Source organism: Oryza glaberrima, chromosome 1 (assembly GCF_000147395.1).
Source record: "Oryza glaberrima chromosome 1, OglaRS2, whole genome shotgun sequence".
In the NCBI taxonomy this organism is placed as follows: Eukaryota; Viridiplantae; Streptophyta; class Magnoliopsida; order Poales; family Poaceae; genus Oryza; species Oryza glaberrima.
Window position 1 is genome coordinate 36,283,914 of NC_068326.1, and position 17,277 is coordinate 36,301,190.

Consider the following 17,277-nt stretch of genomic DNA (forward strand, 5'->3'; position numbering starts at 1 on the left):
GGTGGCAGTTGAAAACTTGAAGTGTTGGATTTATTGGACTGGGAATCCAATGATGGGGAATTGGACATACCATGGGCACTCATTAAAAGGCAAATGACTTTTGTGGGAGCCATGTGATGCTGACATTGTACACATTTTATCACCAGGTGGGCGGGCCGCAGAGGTAACCGTGATCTTAATAGATTAGCTAGGAAAAGTGTTAATAGAGGTTGCTCGGGCTTGAATGGAATGTTTGTAGTCTTCTAATCACTACTACACGTAAAAAACCGTAAAATTCATACTCCCTCCGTCTTAAAATATAATGATTTTTATATAGTGTTTAGTCAACTATTTTTAACTTTAACTATTAATAAAAAAATAAAAAGATCAACCATGTAAAATTGATATTACTAGATTTATTATTAAAAAAACTATCATAATATGTAACTCTTTTTATTTTTTTTAAAAAAATCTTATTTTTATAGATATGGTTGGTCAAAGTAGCATCTCGAAGACTATGCCGAAGTCCAAAAATACTTATATTTTAGGACGGAGTGAGTAACGTTTTACTACAATTGTTTTGGCTAAACTATTAGAATATGTTGTGACTCTAGATATAGTATTTTAGATTAGATAAATTTTGCTATGGTGCATTTAAAATCTGTATATTTTACTGGTATACATCATAAAAACGTGTCAATGTTGAAAGACACCTTAAAGAATTAATAATTTGTTGGACACACTTTCGGTATAATTAAAGAGAGAAAATCTTTGAATAGATCATAATACCTCTAGTGCCACAAACTTTCTAACACACTGTTGAAGTGAAAATTTGCTTTCAGATTATTGCAATGTAGCACATGGTTTTATTGGAAAACTGTAACTTCCCTCATAGTCTATTAAAAATATTAATGGATGTTGGATGAAACTGAGTTTATGACTATTATTCAAGGGTACAAATAATCAAATACAAATATTAGAAAGTTAATAAAATGATTCTAAAAGGTTTTCTAAGAAATAGTGATGAAGTCTTTTAATAAAAAAATCACATCATTTAAGATGTTTTAGAAAGTGTGGTCGTGGTAATTCAGTGGATGTAATCGAAAAAGAATGACTTCATATAAATATATGTCATATTGTTTGTGGGATCGCGGTTATTGATAAAGTTGTTAACTTTGTTACGTTTTCCTCAAATATCTCAATAAAAAGTAGTGAGCAATAATTTATTCAGAAACAATTGCAGTCTTGTTATATTTTAGATAGACTCCGTATGTAGGCTTTTTATGGTTATAATTAGTCAATGTCATGGTTTGTACAAATTCCTCATCCGCCATTTTTTTTTATATTTAAGATGTTCTTGGCATGATGTTATAATATATTTGATTTGGCATCATTTCTTTAGAACCCCAAGACATGGTCTGTAAATTTACCTTATGATGTTATGTATTTGATACACATGAGGTACCCTGTTGAAGCCTTGGGGAGATAATTCATTCAAAACCCCGCACAAAAAAGCTAAATCTATCACTCAATTTTGCGCATATACCACTTCACAACCTAATTGATAGTTATAGAAGTTTTTTTAATAAAAATTCCGTGCCAATACCACTTCACAACCTAATTGATAGTTGTAGCATTTTTTTAAATAATGAAATAACTATTTCAGTTGTTGTAACCGTCCATCCTATAGAACCGTGTAGCTCAAACCATCCGATAGACGGACCCACTTATACATAGCACCCTACTTACACTTTCGTCCTCTGTGTATAAGAATTAACCCATAAGTGGTATGGTTGGAGCGACTTGTTGGTTCCACTTTTTCTCAACTAGCAAGCAATGTAGTACTAATCAAGTGCACATGTCACTCATGTGCTACATAGGCCACATCCTTGAATTAGAATGTCACAACTGCACTAGGATATGCACAAAGATATTCTTAGCTAATATGTCATTTAAGATTTATAAATATATACACACATGTAATATGTGTATGTAGTGAATTGCTTAGATTGCCTTGCTGACGAGCCAATACAATTGGATCACATTACACATCAATTGTAATACACGTTTCAGTAAATGTCAATAAACGCATTTGAGTGGTCATATATGTTGAGGAATTACATATTTAAGAACCTGTCCATTATTATAAAAAAACATATTTAAGAACCTAATCTCAAGAACTTCTTCAAGTTATTGCAAATGGCCACATGCTACCACTAACTATTGGTCCAAGCAAATAATTAACCGCCTAATATAATGATTACTTCAACGTTCCATGGCAAGTTGGCCGATTGTACTAAATTAAAATATGTACCAAGTGCAGTGGACTAAATTACGATAGATAAGGTAAGCTTAAATGTTTAGTTTGATGTCATTTGAATCGTTGAATGGGCCTTAAATAAAGAGTTTCTTAAGGCTACGATACACTAACTTAGTTTTATTTTTACAGGTGCATCGGCTATATATGCATGTTATCCAAAAAATTCTCCAGTCATTATATCACACTTAAGGCCTTTTCTTTTTACCTTATTCAATCACCGGATACTCGTTCCGTGCTTTAAAAAATTTTTTCTTCTACTGCATTACTTAAACCACTTATTTTAAAAAGTTATGTATTATGTTTATGTTTTAAAAATATAGTTTATCCGTATAATAAAGTCGATAGCCAGCACTGTACGTAATAATTTGCTCAATACTCTAAATTAAACAAAAACTACTTGAGATTAACCATCCATTGGGCTACATCCCATTTGATACTTTGCAAGTGAAGAATATATAATTGACTTTACCTACAACACACTAGTCCACTCTGAAGGGAAATAAATAAGTAGATTCGTGGGACTGCCCGCTTGCACCACCTCCACCACCACCGACCCGATTTCGTTGAAGACTATATGTGTTATGCAGTCTTCAACGACAACGGGTTTATCAAGTCGTGTTAGTAATAAACCGGTAAAGTGGTTGGCATTTTCCTTGATATACACCTCATTAATTATAAAACACAAAGTGGTAGTTCTACAATAATGAATGATATCGACAAGCTATCCACTGGCTATATATATCAATATATGTGAATTCGCAATGTATTTGTACGCTAGCTAGTGGCGATATGATATATATTAACATGATGATATATACTTAACTCAGAAGAAACCAAAAGGGTTTGCCTGCTAATCAAGGTTAGCAGCCAGCTGGGAAACCAATCGGTCCTTTCGAACGAAATTGATCATCATATATTCATATATATACTGATCGATATACACCTGAATCGTCATCTTCACCGGGTTGGCGCAGCCGGAAGTATTTTATTGCTGCTTTTTTGGTGTTGACGTTAATTGGATTTAAACCCGGCATTACGTGCTGGACCGGATTAAGTAACACCAAACACATCTCGTCAGTCCTTAATTTATACGTCCCATTTTGCTAATCACATTAGCTGCCTTGCTCTATCGGTTAATTAATGCTGACTAATTGCCAGGTTGCAGGACTAGGGGTCAAATGGTTAGTAGGACAAGGAAGCGCGGGGTGAAGACGAAGACGAGGAAGAAATTAGGCCGAACCATCCTAATTTGCAAATTGTCCACTATGGTAATTATTTTGTTGGAGTACTAAAAGTTCGGCAAATGGTAATACTAGGGCTGTGTTTAGATCCAAAGTTTGGATCCAAACTTCAGTCCTTTTCCATCACATCAACTTGTCATACACACAATTTTTCAGTCATATCATCTTCAATTTCAACCAAAATCTAAACTTTGCGCTGAACTAAACACATCCTAACTTGCGAGTTGCGAAACGCGAAACCCATTCCACAAAGGAAAATGGGTACGTAAAAGCGCCATCCTTTTCTCGATGGCTTAGCTACCAGAAATGCAGTTTCTAGATTGGCTGATTTGCCTAGTACTCGTCTCAAGGCTTTAACAAAAATAGCATTTGAACAAAGATGGACGAAACGTACGTGTCAATGTGTCATACGGAGTGATGGCATACTTCCTCCGGTTTTATTTTATTTTAATTGACGCTTTGAACAATAACACGCTTTACAAAATATACCTTTGACCTTATGTTTTATTATAATATATACAATAAATAAATGCATGTATACTTTTATTATAGTGTTTTAAAAGAAAAATCTATATATGTTTTTATAGTTTTAAACTAAATATTTTTAAAGTTATTGATGGTCAAAGTTATAAAAGTTTAACCTTAATCTTGTCTAAAACGTTAATTAATATAGAAACTGAGGGAGTATATACGTATATATATCGAGAAAAAGACCCTTTCAAACTTGCCAGGGACGACGCGCCGTCTACTACTCTGCCACTCGTGTCTCTCGGGTTTGGATTAGTTTGCTGTGTTTGCGTGCGTGCGTGCGACGCGCGAGGCCAAGACCGCCAAACCGGAAGCCAACTTCCCCGCGGAGCGACGCGTGAGTGGCTGGCTGCCGCCTGGTGCTTTTTGACTGTCCATCTTATATGAATTTTTTTTATAATTAGTATTTTCATTGTTGTTAGATGATAAAACATGATTAATATTTTATGCGTGACTTATCTTTTTAATTTTTTTCATAATTTTTTCAAATAAGACGGATGGTCAAACGTTAGACACGGAAAACAGGGTTTATCTCTTTTTTTTTTTTGATCGGAGGGAGTAGCCATCTAGGCGGAGTATATGACTCTATGACCAGCAACCAGACGTCCAGATGTGTTCGCGTAGCAAAGGTCAGATTTCGGTTGGTTGTATGTACTTGTATGACGACCCTGTCCTGATATTGATGGCGAAGTGAATTGCCGTGAAGCCTCTCAAATGAGGAGAGTTTACCTAGTCGGCTGGTCCATGTATAAACTGTATGCATATATGTCACTATCATTAGAATGTTCTGAGTCTGTGTCTACGTTGAACTTATGACTTATCACAATCGACAGGCGTAGCTGTCAAATTTCCAATTTTCTTTCCCGGTGAGGAACTGAGGATTATACGAGGTCATGACTCATGAGTTTTTTTTTCACATTTTATCGGAATGACACTAACATTACAGACACTAATGTATAGGGCAATAGCAGGTTGGGACTCGCATACCAGTAACTATAATAGTAATGACATTATGGTAGACGATCCTCACCCGGATCTTGTTTAGGCGAGAAATTGGATTAAATCAGAGATTTTGTTATACATTTGTCGATAAATTTTCTTGTAAAATTTTGACAGATGTAAATATAATACAATCGTAATGTAATTAATTACATTGTAACTGGTAAGTAACTACAATATAACTCATATTCAACTTCGTAAAGTTTTAAACATTAGATTTGCTTTAGAATTTGTGCAAGCGAGGAAGAAAAGAATCACAGTTGGCGCCTATGTGAGAAGATTAGGTCCCACGACCTCCGTTTCACACTAATAGCATGTTACCTAGAGATTTTTGAAAGTTATATACAAATTAGATTATAGTTACATGTAAGTTACAATGTAATTACATCATAATTATACTATATTTACATATATCAAATTTCTTCGTTTAAATTTGATGACAAATAGAGCAAAATGTATTCAAGGTGAGTCAACTTGGCAGGTGAGTGCAAATTGGTGCAACAACTTGAGAAATAAACGTCATAGTGCAACAACTTGGTAGATGGGTGCAATTTAGCGTAAGAACTTTATAAGTGAACGTATAAGTCATAACAACTTTCAAGGTGGGTCCAATTTTGATACAATAAGTAGACGTGACGCGACAAATAATTATTTTGAGATTTTTTTTATACAAATTCAATTTTAAGTACTTATACTAATGCAAATTTGTGTAAGCATATTTAAATTTTTATTCTAATAACTGAAAGTCAACTAAATTTTACTAAGTATAAAAAATTATATTTCGGTTGAGATTTGAAAAGGTGAAGAAAACAAAATCCAAACCGTTGGTGCAAATTGGTTGTGGAACTTAATTCTTATGGTTGAGCTCAAGATTATAAGGTAATGTTTGTAAGATTGCTATACGCGAGCATATTGATTCAGTGAAAAAAAATTATCTAACACTCATTTACCAGAACAACATATACTTTGCTAAGTTGTTGTACCAAAAAATTAATAAATTGTCTTTGTAGTAGAATACACCCACTTACCAAGTAATTACACTTGGACGTTCAATTATCAAGTTTTTATACTATATCGTATCTATCTACCAAGTTGCTAGATCATGTGTAATAATTTACTACGATGAACCTTGTTGGCTTGTACTCCCTCTGTCTTAAAAAAATGAATCTAGTACTGGATATGATATATTCTAGTACAACGAATTTAAGATTATAGGTATGTCTAGATTTGTAGTGTTAGGTGCAGGTTAGTTTTTTATGGGACGGAGGAAGTATGGTTTAATATATTTGGGCCGATTTCAACCCATCAGATTTGGGCTAATCTTTCAAAAGAGAACTTATGGGCTCTCTCCCTTCAGTTTATGGGCCTTCCACAGTAAAAAGCCTTGTGCTCTTTTCCACTTCGTCTTCCTCCTGCGAACAGTCCAACCCCTCCGCCTCCGCCTCTGCAGTCCGCCGCCGGCGGCCGGCGGATGGCCGCCTCCCGCCGCCTCGCGCGAAAGCTCCCGTCTCTCATCTCCAAGCACCAGCGCCTCATCTCGCCGGAGATCGATGTCGAGCAAGCCGCCGAGAGCCCCGCGTCGTCGTCGTCCATCCCGCTCGACCCCTCCCTGCCCATTCTCCCGCTCGCCGTCTCCCACCTCTCGCCGCCGAGCCCTCTCCCGGCGCTCCCCTCGGCGCACGCGTCCACCCCGGCCGCGCTCCTCCGCATCCTCCGCCGCGCGCGGCACCACCCGCGCCTGGCGGCGCTCGACCTCCACCTCCTCCTCGCGGCCGCGTCCGACTCCCTGGCCTTCCGCCCCGACCACCGCCTCACGTCACTGCTCGCCGCCCGCCTCGCGGAATCCCGCCGCCTCCCCTCGCTCCGCCGCCTCCTCGAGCTCGTCCTCTTCTGCCCCTGCCCCTGCACCGACGACTCCATCTTCGCCTGCCCCGAGCTCCTCCCCACATTCCGCAAGGCCATCCTCGCCTTCGCCGCCTCCGGCGACATCCCCGCCGCGTCTGACGCCCTCGCGTCCCTCCGCCGCGCCGCCGATTCACCTCTCCCCGCCGAATTCTACAACATCATCCTCCACGCACTCGCCCGCCTCCGCCGCCACGAAGACACCGTCCGCTTCTACGGCGAGATGACCTCCACCCACCGCGTCCATCCGGATGTCTACACCTTCAACATTCTCATCAACAGCTCCTGCCGCGCTGAAGGCGTTGATGCTGCGATGCGCTGGTTTCAGGAGATGCGACGTTGGAGCTGTTCACCGACTGGTGTGAGTTTCAATACTCTGATGCGTGGGTTCTTCAGAGAAGGAAGGTGCAAGGAGGGCATTAAGGTTGCACGCGAGATGCTTCAGCTTGGATTTGGGCTATCGGTTGCATCCATGGAGATCATGATCAATGGGTTGTGCCGTGGTGGGGAGCCTCTGAAGGCGGCCGATGTTTTCATCGAGTTTTTGGTCGATGGAGTGGTGCCGGAAGGGTTTGATTGCTTGGATCTGGTTGAGTCTCTGTGCCGTGTTCGGAATGTGGAGAAAGCAGTGGAAGTGGTGGAGTTGATACTGGAAAGGAATTGGGTATCCTGCTTGGGTGTCCCTGCTGGTGTAACGGTTTTGGAGTGCCTGATGAAGGAGGGGAAGCTGGACAAAGCATGCCAGATGATGGGGAGGATGGTTGCTGCGGAGATAGTTCCGGATACCATTTCTTGTAACTATATTTTTGAGGCGCTCTGTGAAGCTGGGAGGACAGTGGACGCAAACAGGCTGAGGCTGCAGGCTAAAGAGAAAGGTTTTCAGGCTGATGGCTTTACATACAGCATCATTGTGCAGGGCTTTGGGAGGCAGGGAATAAGGAAAGAGGGGGAGGCTGTATTGGATGAAATGCTGGATGCAGGATATGTACCAAACATTGCGACTTACAATAGGCTGCTTGATGGCTTACACATGGGGAGATCTATGCAATTACAACAAAAATGTTCAAGGCATAGGAATGCAGCAAACTGAAAGAATATCATAGAGATGAAGAAGCTAGCTTGGATTTCAGAGAGATGCTAGATGATACCTTCTCAATTGCTCTGATACAGGTTAGAATTTTGCCAAGGATTTGAACTGAAGCGTTTCTGATTATACTTTTCCACTGCAAATTACTAATCTCGATTGCGTCACCCTTATGCATTCTTAGTAAAAGTGCCTCTATATCTTCTCCACAGGCTCTTTCATGTGTGATGTTAATCATATCTGGCTATCGGCAAACAAATTGAGTATTTTTATCTATCTTCATGCACATTTTATGTTTATTCTGTTAATCACTTTGCTTAGATTCCTAGTAAGGCCTTCTATGGAACAAAGGAAAAAAAAGGTTGTCAGGGTTGTTTAATTTATATTATCTTAGGCTGTAATGTTTTATCTGTATACCGTCCAGTGGTCAGTTTTAGGTTTTTACACAGATGCAGCCTAGATAAACCAGAATTTGCTAAAGAAAGTTAAATCTGATTTTTTAATAGTGACGTTGAGCATTGGTTTTGTAATTACTTCATTTACCTCCCGGCGTAATTACTTCATTTACCTGTTTTGAGTACCACTTGGATTTTTTTTCAGGGATCATAAACCACATTTTTATAGCATTTTTATGCATGTCTCTATCAGTAAATTTGGTATGGATTTGAAATGTATCATCCCCTCAGTTATCTTGGCTCCAAGAACTGAATAGGAATAACTTTGTAGGAACCTTGCCTAAGCAACGAAGGGTCAAATATTTCATGAACTCGTCCTTTTCTTTTCAGGAGCTTGAGATCAGAGATCAATCAGCACCGGTCTGCCACAGCAACCATCCAAGCCTGAGCTGCGTGTGGCCACTGCCAAACGAGTTGCACTGCACTAGGCCGAGGTTGCCTATCCGGTCCTGTTTCAGCCCCCAGAACACCACCACCACCTCATGCTGCTCTGCTCACTGCTATTCTCTTGGAGCAGGAGGCTGCCGTTGAGTTGCTGCTCAGGATTTCCAGTAAGATGTTTCCTTGAGAACACGCTGGCGGTGGTGGCAATGTGGATTCAGTCATCAATGATGGGAAATTGGGAACGACATCAGAGGCAACAAGTACTGAACTCTGCAAGAGCCTCAGAATTTTCTGAAGGGAAAGGATGTGAGGATGGTATCTTGTGCCTGTGAATGTGACAAGCAATGAAGCAAATCCCTGGAAGTTTTGACATCGGCTTCACCCAAAAACCCGTTGTCACATCAGGTACCAAAAAGTTTTGGCAAATATATTACAAGATGATCTTGTCAATCTTTCATATGTTGGATAGAAATGCTTTAATTTTGGTCGCTTCAGAGATCATGCATCTACTTGTGACGTTGGCTGGCATGCATGGCTATTTGGTCATATTGGTTATGTGTACCTTCGGTGGTTGAGCATTTCATTCAATTATCATTTTTAGATTATTGTTGTTCTAACATATGCAGAAATTCTGAAGTAGAGCAAAGTATTCTTGTTTTCATCTATTAGGAGGTATACTCAAAATTCGTTCATTTCAGCTTACAAGTTTTGAGTACATGCATGAACCCTTGGGATTTATCTCCACAGAGAATTGACATCTTCTGATTCCGAAATCCCAACCAAACTTCTTAAACTGGATTTGACTAACTTGAAATTCTTCAGTAGTTTACCGAGCCACATTTACTCTGGAACATTGGTCGATGCATACAAATACTCTGTTTTACTTCATATTTACACATTTTGTCAAGTAGAGCAGCCAATATTCTACCAGATATCCCTAATTCGTTCTAATATACCCGTGAAATGCAATCGATGAGCAGCAAAAGGGTCAGCACCGCGAGCGTCGCAGTGCGCCGCTCGGCGGCGGGTCGAGCCAGAGCGTGCACTGCGGCTTGACCCAGTATCTGTACCTGAAGAACCACCGGTCGAAGTTGAGCTGCGTGCGGAACCGGCCGGCGAGCCGCAGCGCCACCGGCCTGCCGCCCTTGGCCGTCGCGTTCCGCCACAAGGCCGCGTCCTGCCGCGTCACGGACACACCGCTGACCACCAGGTGCACTCTCCGGGGCACGCTGCCGCCGGGCGCCACCTGCACTGGCGCCGGCCACACCGCCTGCGCGGCGACCACGCTGTCCTCGAAGTAGAGGTCGAACCGCACGTAGCGCAGCACGATGCCGATCTTGGTGTTGGGGTTGGAGATGGCGGCGAGGACGGTGAGGTTGGCGCTGATCACCCGCCGCGCGCTGTCGCCGCGCTTTGTCGATGTGCGCCGCTGCGTTCAGGGTGGCGGAGGTCACTCTCAGCCGGGGTGACTTGGGGTGGTAGGCGAGGGAGACGGCGACGGTGGCCAGGCAGACGGCGATGATCAGAAGCAAGACGTGGATGTAGAACAGGATGTGGCAGAACGCCAGCGGCTTCCTCTTCATTTTGATCTGATAGTGGAGACTCGGTGTCAGCGGCCGTGCTGCGCCGTCGCCGTCGCCGTCCGCGGGTGCGCCGCCGGTGCGCACGGTTGTCTTCGGGATGGTGATAGTCCTGGCTGGCCGTTCTCCGGCTAGCACCACTACCGGCGTCTTCTCTGCCTGCTGCTGTTCTTCCGGCGCGGCTGCGCGCGGTGGCGCCGCGGCGTGACGCTGCTTCTTCTTCTCCTCCTCCTCCTCCACCCTTCTCTGCCACAAAGGCACATAGGATGGCCGTCGCGGCGGCGCGTGCTTCTGCCACGGCTTCGTCGCGGGGCGCGACGCCATGCCGGAAGCATTCGTTGGTGTCTCGGCTCGCCGCCGCCGCCCGCATGTGGCGCCAACGGGCGGTTGCCCATGGCTCGGCAAGGCCACACACGTACGTGAAAGGAGCACGAAACGGAGTAGCTAGTCAGTGTCCTTGAATTTATGGGACGAGGAAGAAGCGAGAATTTTGGAGGGAAAAGGAGAAGAAATGAGAATTTTGGAGGGAAAGGGAGAGAAGGAAGGTATCCTTGCTTATACAGTGGTAGTGGTACTGACTTAGTAGTTGGTAGCCAAGGAATTTTTCGCTGGCTTGGCAAGCGAGCTTACTTCCATTTTTCTGAAAAGGAACAGAGAGCTTCCTTCATTGCCACCTAGTCCAAAACTAGCTCATTAATCCAGCAGAGAAATCACTCTGTAACACATCAGGTAACAGAAGGTTTTGGCAAATATTGTCCAAGATGATATTGTCAGTCATCCTAATGTTAGAGACTTTCTGTTTCATGCACTTGAGCAGATCAACCCCATCCTTGTGAAGCATTGCGTCTTCAATGTACCGATATCGTGATCACATAGATTCTATTCATTTCAGCCTAAGTTTCGTGTACTTCACGGCTTCACCGGCTCCTGGATTTATCTCCAAGGCAAAACTGACATTTGCTGATTCCCAAGATCCTTAAACCGGTAATCACTAACGTTTAAATTTGCAAAAGTTTATCATGGAAAAACTTGCACATTTTTGTCAAGTAGAGCAGCCAAATATTCTTTGCTTGCCATCTCTAATTAACTCTATCCTTGGTTCCATAATCCCATTCGAGCAGCAAAAATTGCAGAAGAATTCAAATTAATTCAATCAAAAAATAGCTAATCGAAGATAATAGACCAGTAGTTTGTAGTTTGCTCTTCTAGGCTGATGAAAACGACCAGAAATTAAGCAGATTGACGCAGCAGCAGGGGGACGAACGCGCGGGGTCAGCTGCACCGCGCGCGACGCAGCGCGCCGCTGGGCGGCGGGTCGAGCCAGAGCGTGCACTGCGGCGAGACCCAGTAGTTGAACTTGAACCACCGGCCGAAGATGAGCCGCGCGCGGAAGCGTCCGGCGAGGTGCAGCACCACGGGCCCGCCCTTGCTCGTTGCGTTCTGCCACTCGTACACGTCCTCCTGCGTCATGGTGACCTCGCTGACGACGAGGTGGACGCTCCGGAGCACGCTGCCGCGAGGGCCCTCGTGCAGCGGCGCCGGCCACACCGCCTGCGTCCCGATCATGCTGCCCTGGAAGTAGAGGTCCAGCTGCATGTAGCGGAGCACGACGTGGAGCTTGGTGTTGGGGTTGTAGATGGCGGCGAGGACGGTGAGGTCGGCGTTGAGCGCGCGCGCGCCGCCGACGATGCCGAGCTCGTCGACGTACCCGGCGTTCAGGGTGGCGGAGGTCACCCGCATCCTGGGCGACTGCGGGTGGTAGATGAGGAAGATGACGAGCACGGCGGCGCCGACGGCGATGACCAGCAGCCAGAAGAGGATGCAGCACGCGGTGAAGCAGAACGCCACCGGCCGCCTCTTCTTGTCGTTCCGAGGGCGCAGCATCGGCGACTTGGCCGGCGTCCGCGCCGGTGCCTCCGGCGATGGCGATGGCGATGCGTACGACCCAGGCTCATTGTGCGGCCGCCATGGTGACGGAGAGCTGCGGCCCGGCAGCGCCGGTGTCCCCGGCGACGTGCGCGGATGTCGCGCCGCCGTTGCGAACCCAGGCTCATCTTGTGGTGGCCGGGCGGCCGGGAAGGTGCGGCCCGGCGGCGCCGGTTCGGCCGGGTAGGTGACGCCGTCGTCCTCGTCTCTGATCGTGCTGGTGCGCTCGATACTCTTATGGGTGTCTAAGATCTTCGCCGGCTTTAATCCTGGTGGTCCTAACCGCGGCTCCTGCGGTTCTTCCGGCACGGCGGCGGGCGGTGCTGGGTGGCCAGCAGGCGCCGACCATGGCGTCCGGCCATGGCTACCCTCCTCCGCCCTTCTCAGCCGCGCAGGCAGGTAGGACGGCTTCTTCCCTGACCTCCTCGCCAGGGCGGCTTCCTCCCCGGCGACGGCGTCGCCGTGAACCGGCGATTGCCGCACTTCCGTTACTTGGGTCACGAAACGAGTGCGTCGGTCCGGACGGGCGCTGGTACCGGCGCCACCGTCGCCCGGCGCCACGGCGTGCCGTACGCCATGGACGGTCTCTTCTTGGCGACGCTCCTGCGGCGGCGCGTGCGTCTGCGGCGCCGGCCCCCGCGTCGTCGGCGCCGCAGTGCCGGACGCACGGGCACGGCTCCTCGGCTCGCTGCCGCCCGCCGGCTGTTTGCCCATGTCTCAGCAAGTCACACAGCTACACAAGTGAGAGAGAGAGAGAGAGGAGAGGATGGAAATGGATCGGAAGTGTGAGAGGTTCTTGGCTTTCTTCTTCTAGTGAGCAATTCAGCGTCCATGCACTTGAAGGAGAAGAGGAAGAAGAAGAAGAAGCAAGAAATGGGAATTTTGGAGGGAAAGGGAGGCAAGGAAGGTATCATTTGATTTGTGACTGAGGCAAGCAACTTAGCAGCCATCATGTCTGGCTGTCTGAACATGCAATTTCATAGTATTACACTGGAGTACTTACCACTACTAGTAGTAGCCAAGGAATTTTTCATGGCTTGGCAAGAGGGCTTCCTTTCTTCGCTGCCACCCAGCTCCAGCTGAGACCAAAACTTGTACTATGCATCCAGCAGAAATGGCTGCCATGATCTGCACAAAAGTGGTTTTTGTCGAGAGGATATATAGATGTTTAATGATTTTTTCTCCCATTGGTTCATTATCACTGGGCAATCTCGCTGACGAATTAAGGGTGCGTGTTAGTGACCCATGTTATAAGCAGAGGTTAAAAATGACCTTATCAGCCACACTCAAAATGAGAAATATAATTAACATATAATTAATTAAGTATTAATTATTAAAAAAAAAATAAAAAAATGTATTTTATTTTTAAATTCATTTTTTTATGTAAGAAAACTTTCATACAAAACATATCGTAGCGATATGTAAAACGTGTTAACAAAATTTGAGAAAGTAGCCAAGCCAATCCCGATTTTAGAACATGCGCTCAACGTGTGCTTAGGGGCTGTTCAAATTGATGTTATTTTTAACCATATCATTTTTTTAAAGTTACCAAAATAATATTTATGTTTAGTTTGTTGCTAAATTTGATAAATACATAAGAAATCCTGCTAAAATTTTGGCAATATAGCCATCTTGCTAATTTGGTAAGGTTTATTTTGGCTACAATCTGAATAGGCCTAAAGTGCTTGCTTGGTTCGGATTCAGGTGTTCTTTTGCGGTTTGTTTTTTGATTTTTTTCTGTTTAAGAAAAAGTTTTCTAAATCGAGATCACCAAAACTCCAAAAAGAGATCGTGTTTAGTGGACGAATCTACGGGTCGGGCGCCCGATTGGTTTGGAGAAAAATAAGGCGCTGACGTCCCGATTTACGTGCAAAATTACTTTAAATTAATTTTTTTCTTAAATTACTTATTCAAATCATGATCCGATTGTACCATTAAATTCGTTGCAATTAAATCTTCAAAACAAGACCACACATGGATATATTTTGACGAAATTTTTTAGCTTATTATTGAATTATTTTTAAATGTTGCATGATGTTCCACCAGGTATATCGGAATTGTTTTATTAAGTATATCGAAAATGTTTCACTCGTTAAAATCGGGTGTTGTTTCACCTTATATAAAAACAATATTTCAGCAAATAGCGAAAGAATATTTCAGTTCACTGCAACATTTGATCCATACATAGTGAAACATTATAAGTACACTAGGTGAAACATTTTTCGGTGGAACAAAAAATAAAACGAATTCCCTTAATAGGGGGTTTCTAAAATATGTGGGTTTTTTTGTTGCAATGGAATATTTTAGTTCACTGCAACATTAGATCTATATATAGTGAAACATTGTGAGAGTCTAAGCTGCGAAGGGTCAGTGGTCCCTGTAGCTCCAAGGGCTCCATCGGAGCTTTTCTCTTGCCTTTAGAAAGCTCATCTTTCGGGGACTCCACACTCCCCCCACTTGGTGCTCTTCTCCAAACGGCATGGTTTGGAGACTCAAATGATGGATATGCAAGCATGATAACTTATATGCTTTTCCATATCTCTATGAATCTACCCACTTTTGCTTGCATTGTATTATTTGGTCTACGTACCAGAACTGATAACATTCGAGATTATGCAGGATTATACACGAAAGATCCTTTTTTGGCTCTTACTTTAGCCGTACACTAGGTGAAACATTTTTCGATGGAACAAAAAATAAAACGAATTCCTTTAATAGGGGGTTTCCAAAATATGTGGATTTTTTTGTTATAATGAAATATTTCAGTTCACTGTAACATTATATCTATACATAGTGAAACATTATGAGTATAGTGAAATATTTTTGGTGCAACAAAAAATAAACCAAATTCCTTTAATAGAGGGTTTACAAAATATGTTTGTGATTTGTTGCAATGAAATTATGTGTGTGGATAAGTGGCAGGTGGGGACAGGGGGCATGTGGTGGAAGCCCAGAGAAGCTGCTGGTGCGCACGTGATTGGGGGAGGGGGGAGCGACCAATTTTTTCCCCTCCCCCGTGTGACCGAGAAGAAGCATTCTCGTGTTGGAATAAGTTCATCATAGGTCCCTTAACTTGCCAACGAATTTGATTTTCATCCCTCAACCGAAAAACCAGATACAACGGTCCCTCAACTATCAAAACCGGTGCAGATTAGGTCCCTCGGCGGTTTTGAGGGTAGTTTTTGTCTGACGTGGCGCCTACGTGGCTAATTTGACTCGGTCTTCATCTGACGTGGCATTGACGTGGCGCCTACGTGTCAATTCGATCCGAAAAAATAATAAAACACATGGGACCCACATATCAATTTCACAGACAAATTAATTAAAGAATGGTGGGGTCCACGTGAGCCCCACATGTCATCCTCACCCCTCTTCTTCCTCCACTCTCCCCATATCCCCTCTCTTCATCTCTCTCCTCTCCTCTCCTTTCTCTCTCCAGGCGACGGAGAGGAAGCGGCACACGGCGGCGGAGCTGGAGCCACACGCGCGGCGGCTCCCGGTCGTCGCTGGCCGACTTGTGCAGCGGCGCCGGAACAGGAGGAGGTGGCGGCCGCGACGCCAACTACGACGTGCTCGTGCCGTCGTCCTTCGTGCGCACCGACGGCTGCGGCGGTGGCGAGTGGTGACCGCTTCCCGCCGGTCCACACGTTTGGCTTCGGCAAGGACCACGACGCGGTGGCGATGCACACCATCGCCGAGGTCACCGGCGGGACGTTCTCCTTCATCGAAAACGAGGCGGCCATCCAGGACGGGTTCGCGCAGTGCATCGGTGGCCTCCTCAACGTCGCCGTGCAGGAGTTCCACTTCGACGCCGAGACATGGAGAGGACCGGACGGACCACGAGTCCACGAGCGTGGCCGGCGACGAGGAGGCGGAGTCCGGCGTCGCCGAGCGCTCCGTGGAGGTGGACCGAGCTAGTCCGGGTGGAAGCCATCGACGACATCGCGCTGGAGCGCAATTTCCGCCGCCTCGACGAGAACTCCGTCGTGGTCTCCTTCATGCAGTGGTTGGCGCGGAGCTACTGATTCCAACCGGTGCTGAGAAAACTCAACAAACTAACAGACTCTGAAACTGAAGAAAAAACTGACGCGCTACAGTATCTAAGACTGAAAATAACAAACTCAGGAGAAAACACAAGTTTACATATATTCCAACAGCTACCACCACGTCGCCTGCCACGACGGCTTCAAGGTGCTCCACCAGCTGTAGAAGGCACCTCTACAACAACAACAACCTCTAGCTCCGCCGCCGTGGGCAGGAGTCCGACGATGATCTCGGGTTCACGTTGTGCGACGATTACTACTCGCCGCCGCCGAAGTTGGTGGACTTGGTCGCCGACCATCCGTTCGCCTCCTTCTAGCTACTCCACGCCACGACCCCTTCCCGTGCTGCCGCTCCTAGGCACTGTTGCGACCGGTCACCTCGCCGCGCGACGCCCTGCGAAGACGATGGATTGCGACCTCTCCTCGACGATGAAGCCCTGCGAGGGCGAGGAGCTCGCCCGCCGCCGCTCCTCCTCTGCTCCCCCAGCCCGCTTCGCCCGCTCGTCCACGCCTCGCCGCCGAAGTGCTGTCCTGCTCGTCGGCCTCCACGCGCGCTCATCGGCCTCCCTCCGTCGCCTGGAGAGAGAGGAGAGGAGAGAGAGATGAAGAGAGGGGAGATGGGGAGAGAGGAGGAAGAAGAGGAGGGGGTAGGATGACATGTGGGGCCCACGTGGGCCCCACCATTTTTATTAATATGTGTGTGAAACTGACATGTGGGTCCTATGGGTTTTATTATTTTTTCGGATCAAATTGCCACGTAGGCGCCACGTCAATGCCATGTCAGATGAAGTCCGAGTCAAATTAGCCACGTAGGCGCCACGTCAGCCAAAACCACC

General features: G+C 45.4%; 3 protein-coding genes across 6 annotated transcripts; 1 reads left to right on the forward strand and 2 right to left on the reverse strand.

Annotated features, from left to right (window-relative positions):
* The first annotated feature begins 6,486 nt into the window (after positions 1 to 6,486).
* Positions 6,487 to 9,953, forward strand: LOC127763404 (pentatricopeptide repeat-containing protein At2g36240-like). 4 transcript variants are annotated; one of them, XM_052288099.1, is made up of 3 exons: positions 6,487 to 8,139; positions 8,839 to 9,297; positions 9,873 to 9,953. In XM_052288099.1, the coding sequence occupies exon 1, from the start codon at positions 6,539 to 6,541 to the stop codon at positions 8,057 to 8,059; it is 1,521 nt and encodes a 506-aa protein (XP_052144059.1). In that variant the 5' UTR covers positions 6,487 to 6,538; the 3' UTR covers positions 8,060 to 8,139; positions 8,839 to 9,297; positions 9,873 to 9,953. The 4 variants fall into 4 exon arrangements, with proteins under 4 accessions (XP_052144059.1, XP_052144066.1, XP_052144055.1 ...); XM_052288106.1 differs by lacking the exon at positions 9,873 to 9,953 and having other exon boundaries at positions 8,839 to 8,942; positions 9,026 to 9,836; XM_052288095.1 differs by lacking the exon at positions 9,873 to 9,953 and having other exon boundaries at positions 8,839 to 9,835.
* On the reverse strand, positions 9,881 to 10,475 carry LOC127759839 (uncharacterized). Its single transcript, XM_052284061.1, has 2 exons — positions 10,407 to 10,475; positions 9,881 to 10,321 (listed from the first exon to the last, which is right to left on the reverse strand). The coding sequence occupies exons 1-2, from the start codon at positions 10,473 to 10,475 to the stop codon at positions 9,881 to 9,883; spliced, it is 510 nt and encodes a 169-aa protein (XP_052140021.1).
* Positions 10,476 to 11,639: 1,164 nt separating this feature from the next.
* LOC127760310 (uncharacterized) lies at positions 11,640 to 13,112 on the reverse strand. Its single transcript, XM_052284552.1, has one exon. The coding sequence runs from the start codon at positions 13,110 to 13,112 to the stop codon at positions 11,745 to 11,747; it is 1,368 nt and encodes a 455-aa protein (XP_052140512.1). The 3' UTR covers positions 11,640 to 11,744.
* Between the last annotated feature and the right edge of the window lie 4,165 nt (positions 13,113 to 17,277).